The sequence below is a fragment of the Quercus suber genome, unplaced genomic scaffold (genome assembly GCF_002906115.3).
Source record: "Quercus suber isolate HL8 unplaced genomic scaffold, Cork oak 2.0 scaffold_13, whole genome shotgun sequence".
Classification (NCBI taxonomy): Eukaryota; Viridiplantae; Streptophyta; class Magnoliopsida; order Fagales; family Fagaceae; genus Quercus; species Quercus suber.
In genome coordinates, this window is record NW_027069478.1 from 1,346,958 (window position 1) to 1,356,723 (window position 9,766).

The 9,766-nt window shown below is 32.5% G+C and overlaps 1 protein-coding gene across 1 annotated transcript; it reads left to right on the plus strand.

The window, feature by feature from the left end:
• Positions 1-7,681: 7,681 nt before the first annotated feature.
• Positions 7,682-9,212, plus strand: LOC112008841 (protein OXIDATIVE STRESS 3 LIKE 4). Its single transcript, XM_024041194.2, has 2 exons — positions 7,682-8,353; positions 8,647-9,212. Exons 1-2 carry the CDS (start codon positions 8,001-8,003, stop codon positions 9,023-9,025), a joined length of 732 nt encoding a protein of 243 aa, XP_023896962.2. The 5' UTR covers positions 7,682-8,000; the 3' UTR covers positions 9,026-9,212.
• Positions 9,213-9,766: the final 554 nt, after the last annotated feature.

A 9,766-nucleotide genomic window follows, 5' to 3' on the forward strand; every position in this document is an offset into this window, starting at 1 on the left:
GGGGGGGGGGGGGGGGGGGGGGGGGGGGGGGGGGGGGGGGGGGGGGGGGGGGGGGGGGGGGGGGGGGGGGGGGGGGGGGGGGGGGGGGGGGGGGGGGGGGGGGGGGGGGGGGGGGGGGGGGGGGGGGGGGGGGGGGGGGGGGGGGGTGGAAGTCAAGCATGAACAAAAAAAGTTTTCACCTTTTAAGAATAATAAATATACTAAGATTCACTGTTCACATAATATGTAATCATGTAATAACAACAATGAAAATGATTTGGATTTGAATTTGGATTCTTCTCATAATTAAAAAAAGATAATGTCACTAAATTATAAAACTCTTTATTAAAATGCATACCTTTACTTAGATGAGCAGTGTGATAAAGATATGATTAACAAAAGAAAAAAAAAATGATATACAATAAAAGTATACAATATTATCCAATTTAGACAAAAGTTATTCCATTATTCTATTGCTTTCTTTCTTGTGCCTTCAATTGTGGGTGATGAGTGTTGTTGGTAAAAACTAATTCTTCTACGAATGCTTAAGACATGTATAGTTGCAAAACTAATTAAGCCCTTCAATCTAAACATGGAGTGGCAGTCTTAACCTGTGCCATGCTAATTCTTTTATATATATACATATATTTTAGACAAACTTTTTTATATAAGAGGACCGTAACTTTTATTAAAAAGAAAATAAATTTAATATACACTGAGTCAATGTGAGGCGTAAACTCAAGTATGTTAGAATTTTCATCTATTCAAATTATATAACTAGCTATACCTTTGACATATTGAACCAAAACATGTGCTGGTCGATTCTCTTATCACGTCACATGGCTTACTTGTGCCATACTAATTCTTGATTCATACAATTTTAACCAATAAAAAAGAAAAGAAAAGAAAAGAAAAAAATACATCTACCGAGATATTTTTTTTGTTTCGTACTTGTTTTACTTTTATACTGAAACAAAAGGTCCGTTATGTCGAGGCATTGGTCCGTGCCATGAAAAAGGAAACAACCTCAAACGGTTGATTACATACGGGGCTAAGGTTGAATCCTGAATACCCGAGATAATGTCGGTTCAATTCAAACCCCTTTGACAGGTGATCCTTTTCTTGGGTTTAAAACGTGTCAAGCCATCACATTGACCCGTCAATAATAGAACCTTTTTTTTTTTTTTTAAAAGAAAAGAAAAGAAAAAAATACATCTACCGAGATATTTTTTTTGTTTCGTACTTGTTTTACTTTTATACTGAAACAAAAGGTCCGTTATGTCGAGGCATTGGTCCGTGCCATGAAAAAGGAAACAACCTCAAACGGTTGATTACATACGGGGCTAAGGTTGAATCCTGAATACCCGAGATAATGTCGGTTCAATTCAAACCCCTTTGACAGGTGATCCTTTTCTTGGGTTTAAAACGTGTCAAGCCATCACATTGACCCGTCAATAATAGAACCTTTTTTTTTTTTTTTGAAAGCATCAATAATAGAACTTCAATTTTACTGGAAACATTAATAAATTATTGTGAAAAGTGATAAACAATTTTTTAACACTTTCGCCATAAATTTTAAGTGATAAGTTGATATCAATTCTAATTTAAATTTACTTTTGAAATTATTATTTTACCCACTAGTAATAGTTACTAACAACTTGTTACTTAAAAATTTATTTTGAAAATTTTGTAAATTTAACATTTTTCTATATAATTAGAAGTTAAAACTGCCAACAAAATAAGGTCTGATTAATCATTAATCATCAATTTTAGTAAATTTTTTATAAAAAATTGAAAAAGCTATTAGTTTTTTTTTTATCTTTCAGTAAAGTTTTTTAAAGATGATTTACTAATATATGCCTCAGGGCGCATACACCAATAAAACCCAACAAAATATGTCTTGTCACACATTGCATCACTTGTTCAACACTAACACCAACTTTCCCATTTTCCCATTCTCTCAGGAATTCACAACGGTAATCAAGAATAAAATGAAAGAAAGATCATCTAATTTAATGTTGACAATAGTAATTGTGATAAAAATGAGAGTTGATTATGTTGACCATTTTTTTTTCTTGGCATCAAAGATCATGTTATATTCTTTGGGATCAAAGAATTTTTTTTTTTTTTTGAAAACAGGGATCAAATAATTTAAACTTTAGATACTTCGGTTAGAAATATAAGTAATTCTTCACCAACCATATACTATTATCATTAAATAGTTTTATCTAAAGAGATAAGGCAGGTCAGTCGAAGATAACATTCATTGGTGACCCCATTTAACAAGTTTAGGTTAGAATTTCTGTCCGCCAATATGTCAAAGTCTACCACACCATGGTTAAAATATTTAACAGCCTAGCCTTAAATAAAAAGCTAAAAACCCTATCTCTGTCTCTCTGTTCATACGTGTGCAAGTGCAACTGGCTATAATCATAGAATAATGAACAATGTTTGGATATAACAAGCTGGATCATCCACAAGAAATATTCGAGCCGTACGGTTCTTTGTGTGATGACCCCACTCGACTGTGTATTTCTTCATTCTTTATAGTTTTTTTATTTTTTTGGTGCCCTATCAAAAATTTGGTATTTGACAAAGACTGATCGACTTGAAGGCGAGCTGATCCATTCAAGATTCGATAAGATTTTAGTTACATCGATCTTTTTTGACCTTATTTATATTGGCAAGTGGCAACCTATAATGTTTATCGAAAAATAAAAAAGAAGAAAAGAAAAAATGTCCACAACCAAATTGAGTACAACTTTATCTACCCAATGGGTTTTTGTAGCTTTGCTTTTGTGCTTTTTATCTCTATGGTCAATATTCCAAACCAAAACCTAATTATGCAATCACTATCTTTGCTCTCAACCAACCAACCTATAGCTAATTTGGCGACACGACCTTGAACATTTTGTAGATTTAGAAACTACTACAACGCAACTTGCTTGAATACCTTATCGATTTTATTTGGAGTAATGGATCGATTTGAGACATTATAGTTTGATTAGACTTGTCTCTTAGTTTTCTCCTCATGCTAAATTTTAGCTGCAAGACACTTTTTGTCTTATTCGAAGGGATAAAACCAAAGGTACAAATAAAAAGTTATATAAAAAAAAAAAGTACAAAAAAGAAGAAGGGTAAATTACTTTTTTAAATCTTAGAGCAATGAATACATTTCGTTTAAATTTTAAACTTTCAAATTATTTCATTTGAACCTTGAAGGTTTTAAAAATATTTCATTAAACCTTATAGTTTCAAATAGTTTTTACTTAAACTTCAAAGTTTGAAATAATTTTCATTTAAACTAGTTGGATATGTGATGTTTAACATTGTTAATAAAAAGGATGTGATAAAAAGTTTAATAGAAATATTTTAAAAAAAATTTAAGATTTAAATGAAACATGCTCAAAACTTTAAGGTTTAAAAATTAATTTACACAAAATATAATGGTATGATGTTGGGTTGTTCATGATTATTGTAGGGTCGTGATTTTCGGACCAGACCCAAAAACGAATGGGATCTAGGCCCAGTGGACCCAGTACAATGAATTTGTAGAGAGCGGGTCAAAGAGCTAGACTTTAGTGCGTGGGTAACGACTAAAATGGATTTACATGATGATCAAATAGAAGTGAGCTGAGTTTATCAAAGAAAGTTCGTACTTTGCACCATCCGAGGAGCTCTGTTCTTGTATGTGGGTGATGGCCATGGTTGCAGGAGTTCTTCAAATTGCCATCATCTCCCCCCCCTTTATGGTGGGTTTTTTCTATTATATAGTCCTCTTCTAATGATCTTAACTTTCCACTTGTTAATCATCTAAACCTATACTTGAGTGCTTGTTCCATCAGACGTCTTCCCAAACTTTCTGTGAGTATTCTTTCTGGTATTCTGTGAGTTGTGGTAATCGAGGTAGTGCTGTTCAAAGGTCGTTTCCCCATTAATGCGGCCAGAACATTAGTTGTGGGCATTTAATACGGAAGTGACAGTTTTTCCTTGAATTGCTCTTCCACCATGCTCCCATGACTGGTCCATCGTACTCGTCCTTCTTTTTGAAATGCTCTGGGAGGCTGCTTTTGATGGCGTGCCACTCTTCCCTTCTATGATCTTGCTGGCTGAGGACAGGATTGTCCTCAGCGATGTCTCTCAGCAATATGGGCTTTCTTGGTTCATCCTTAGGCGTTCATTCCTTCTCGGCATGGGCTTTGGGCCTAGTACAAAGATGGGCCGGGGTCGCCGAATTCTTAGGCCCCACAATTATGCTAAAGGGAAATTTTATTTGAAATAACTTTATCTTATAGTTCAAATAAAAATTTATTTACATATATACTGCCATCATAAAATTTTTAAATAATGTCACTGCAAACATACAAACAAATAATGTGATAACATATGCGTTCTTCTTCTTTTTTTTCTTTTATTTTTTTGAGGAAATTCATATACATTCTTAGTTACAATAAATAAAATTGTAATCAATAAATTTCCATTGCTCAAAAGAAAGATGATCATATATTATACAAATTTTAATGGTTTTATTGAGAAATTATTCATTGAGATTTTAAAGTTTCTAATTCTTTTACAAAAAAAAAAAATCCTTTTCACTCTATTTTTCCTAGATTGTTAAATTTCCATTGCTCAAAAGAAAGATGATCATATATTATACAAATTTTAATGGTTTTATTGAGAAATTATTCATTGAGATTTTAAAGTTTCTAATTCTTTTACAAAAAAAAAAAAAAAAAAAAATCCTTTTCACTCTATTTTTCCTAGATTGTCCATTTTATAGTTTATGCCATGTCAACTAATTTAATAAACAATTGTATTAAGGTTACGGTGTTTTGTCAAAAATTTTTTTTTGATACATTGTCAAAATTATTAAATTGAACAAATTAGAGTAAAACTATGTATTTCAATAACCATACCTCAACATAACACAAACTTGCCTATCTATCATCCAATAAGAAAAAAAAAATCCTAGTGCTAACCCTTAAACAAAGGGTCCAATGATCAACTCAAGATTTTCTAATAATTTGTGAATATGAATTTCAAAATTTGGCTCATTACCTAATATAATTAAATTTATTAATTCAGTAAAAAATAATTGAATTCATTATTTGCTTATCCAAAATAAATAAATTCATTAAATAATTTGATAAATAAGTGGCCTTAACTCATGGCTGCAAGTCTCGATAAAATCTCGTGACGTCAAATAATATCTAACAGCAAAGTCAAAGTATTTACTTCTTTCTAGATAATAAGATCGGTCTTTAAAAAAATAGGACCAGTCTTTAAAAATTACATCTTTAAAAAATTACATTTTTCTATGGAAAAATTTTAATTTATATTTTCAGTTTGATTGTTATTAGAATAAAATTTTGAGTTTATATAATTTAGTTATCCAATTATTGTATAAATTTCAATTTGGTCTCTCAATGATTAACCAATGATTAAGTGTTTTAGTTTACTCCATTAACTTATAATGGTGTCATTTTAGTCTCTTGAATTTTAGAATCAACATAATTGACTATTTTCATTCTTAGGATATCTCATTTGCTTAAATGTTTAATAAATAAAACTAAAGGCAAGAATTTGCTACAAATTAAGTTGCAACAACTTCTACAAGATGCACACATGTCAAGTGGTCATTTAGTGAAAAATTCAATCTTGAGAATGAAGTTTTCATTTAAATATAAGCTTGAATAGGTGTCTATTTGAGGCATTGACATGGGTGCATTTTTACAGGATTTGCTGCGACTCAATTTGCAGCAAATCCTTTCCCTAAAACTAATGGCACGAAACAAATTAAGAACACATTAAAAGCTTATTATAAAAAGTGTAGAAATCTAAAAACCAAGTTAATCCCAACTGTTAATCCTATTATAACTAAACCAGACAAAAGACTCAAGGATGACTCAAATTAATCTCATCTAAATAAGGTGGAGTGGAAGGGGGAAGCAGATTGCTGGAGCATCACAAGAAGTGCTGGAACCATTAGATATCCTTCAAATGGATCCTGATGATTTTTAAAAGTTAGGAAACTAAATTCTAACCATTGAAAGACCAAATTAATTATTAATTTAACAAAAGGATTATTATATGAAATATACATTGAGATAACACGCTCAACCCTAAAACCTTGAACACAATCCCCACAAATGCCAAATTTCACAATATATCCAATACAAACTCCAACTTTGAGTATGCAAAATCGCTTTACCATTCAACCAGCTACTCCAATGATATCCTCGTGGATTTGAAGATATCTCTTGGAGCATCATTGCGACACTTACTAGCACAATGGATAGGTTGAGTCATGCCATGCAAGGGTCACAAAGTGTTCGAATAAAGGAGATTGTTGGTCATGAAGTGCCTTCCTTGAATGGATTGGAGGTTATGATGGATTTTTTAATTTTTATTTTTAATGTATATAAAATTATAAATCGATAGTTGGAAGTGAGAGTTTTTTAATGTAGACAGTTTCAATAGATTAGAGACGTGTCTATTTGAATAACATGTCTCTATAGAAATCTTGGATGTCTCTAATAGCTGGCTATTGTCAAATGGTTTTCAATAGATACGTATAGAGCTTAAATCCCACGTTTCTACTAAAAAGTATTTATAGAAACTCATTTATTTGGGCAATTTTTCCACACCAATAAAGATATCGTACATCTCTAACCAAATATGATCAGTGTAAAATTAATGCTACATACAAGTTGACTTCATATAATCACAATAAACCTCTAAAAATGCCTTGATTAGTGTAATATTTCCATATAAATAAAGATACACCACACATAGCCACATACCATAACTTCTACACATAATTTAACTCCATTAATTGGTGTAGTCACAAATATAAATCCCCTCATATGTTTGACTTTTCTTTTCTCCATTTTAAATTTTGGTTGTTTTATAAAGAAAGTCAAACAAATACTGGATAAGTTGTAGTTGATAAAACATATCGTTAAACACAAAAAATTGTACTAAAAATTTATACTTATGTAATTATTGCTCTTAATCCACTTAAAACTTGTCACAAATGGCATGAGACGGTCCCCATAATAGTAATAGTAAAACTTGCCACCACCCAAACTAAAAACTACCAAAACATAAAAATATGTGGGTTCTAATTATCTCAACTAGTAAAGTCTTTAATGGTTGAATAAGAAACCTGTAGTTTAATCATCGCCTGCACAAAAAACCGATTAATGTCTTGATTTGATGATAAAAATTTAACATCAAGAGTGAATGTTATAGGTTGAAACTCTCTTTAAAAAAAAAACATAAAAATATGATGGATCATATTAAAGACTTTATTATCATACCACTAATAAACCACCTCAAAGAAAAATAGTAGGTAATTGAAGTAACAGGCCATGGAGACATACGGATGTATGTACAAGTTTGTAAAAGCTTGGGGACCAATTTTGTAGTAATAGAACTATAGAAGTCCCCAAAGCTTTTGATCTGATCCAACAAAAGGAAACAGGATAAGTTTTATAGATTCATATTTTCTCTGGTCATTGTCTTTGCCACGTAATCCCGAACGTGTCAAAGAACGTTGGTCCCTATTTCGATGCCGGCGGACGTTAGCCTTTTCCTTTTTGCACATTAATAGGATTACATAGCTTACACATCTTTGTCTCTCATCTCTCTTATCTCTTTCTAATATTATTATTTTATATATATATATATATAAATTCATGTGTTAAAATTCTACAACTATTATTAGCTCCAACCCTATTTCTCTTTCCTCCTGTTCTCCTATGTTGAAAATTGAAAAACCTAATCCTTATCCTTGTTGTCTGTAAAACTCTTATTAACCTACACCCACTCCCTCCTTATCCTACGCACCCTATCCACCCTGTGTCTTTCTTGTAATTGATGAGAAGCAACCCTATAATCTGGAAACCCAAGAGGAGAAGAAGACGAAGAGGACGAGGGTGAGGAGAGGAGGGTAAATCTGTAAAAAGCTCCAAAACAGCAACTTCGATCAGACCGTCTGATTATTTTTTGTGTGGTTGATGATGGAGGTTCTACTAGGTGGTCCAACGTTTAGCATCGAGGTGTCTCCGTCGCCGACAACGACAAAGTACGGTGTTGTCGTTTCGTCGGCTGCGATCGGTGATGTGGATTCCGCGATCCGAAACGAAGTCGGGTCGGGGTTTGAGATCCGTGAACCCGTGAAGGCTCCGGAGGAGGAAGAAGAAGAAGAAGATGAGGAATCGTGTCAGAGTTCGTCTTCGATCGGAGCCCCGGACGATAGCGAAGAAGATGATGATGATGAAAACGATGACGTTTCGTCCAAGGAAGTCCAGAGCAATTTCAAGCGTGGACTTGGTTCTTTGTCTTCTTTGGAAGACTCTCTTCCCATCAAGTAATTATTTTAAAATTTTTCTTTTTTTTTTTTTTTTTGGTCTGTGTGTGAGAAATTATTTAGTTTGTGATTGTGTTGATCTTCAAGTTTGTGTTTTTCGTTAATTTTCTGTTGATGGGTAACAAAAAAAGCAGTTAATATTTTTTTCTGCTTTTGTTGCAATTTCACAAATGGAATATCTGTTTTGATTTACTATGTGAATTATTATATGAAAAAAATTGTGTCTTTATGAAAGAGTTCATGATTTTTTTGAACAAGTTGTGATATGGGTTTGGTATTTGGCACATGTACAGGAGGGGATTATCGAATCACTTTACTGGGAAATCAAAGTCATTTGCTAGTCTATCAGAAGTGGAAGTGGCTGGTACAGTGAAGGATTTGGAGAAACAAGAGAACCCATTTAACAAGAGGAGGAGGGTTTTGATTGCTTCCAAGTGGAACTCAAAGAGATCTTCCTTTTACAGCTCCTTTAACCCTAAATCCATGCCTCTATTGGCTCTAAACGAAGATGAAGATGAAGATGATGAACATCATCAAGAGCGACAAGAATACCCATCATCTTCATCTTCTTCCTCACCTTCTTCATCATCATCATCATCGGAGAAAAAAGCACAAGAAGATCGAAAACATCAAGAGAGAATACCAAGTAATTGCATGATAGGAGGCTCTTGAGTTTCAAATCAAGGAGTTGTTTTTCTCTCTCAGATCTGCAAGAACATGATGAACAAGATGAGGATTAGGCATTAGCTAAGGTTTTTTTTTTTTTTTTTTTTTTTCGTTTTTTAAAATTTTTTTAGCTGTTTCTGTGACCGCACAAAAACCATATAAAATAACTAAATAATATTATCCTTCTTTTTAATTTGTGGAGACTTCTAGATTTTTTAGACTTTTATTTATGGTATGCATATGGATATACATGATCTTATGGATATACATGATTTTGTGACGTGGCATTATAATTATTATTGTTATTATTATTATTTTTTCTTTCTAGAGAGTGCGACTAGATATTTGTTGTTGGAATGTCCCTATGTATAAAGATTGAAGACTAAGAATTCTTTCTACCAAAAAAAAAAAAAAAAAAAAAAAAAAAAAAAAAAAAAAAAAAAAAAGAGGACTAAGAATTCTCTCTTATTTATCCAGAGAAAAAAAGGAAAAAGAAAAAGAAAAAGTTCTCTCTTATCCTGTTTTTAGACCAAGGCAAGAATTTTCTATTTTGTATAGCTAAACTTGGGAGTTTGAACAAAACTGTCAAAACTTGTCTTTGCAGTTAGTTAAATTTAAATTTAGATGGAGTCATGATTTTTACATTGTAATAAACGATTTTGGTGGGCAATTGAAAGTTGTAAACTAGTCAAGTATTACAAGTACAGAAGTGTTAGCTAAGCAAAAACAAGTTAGGTTTGAGTTTAT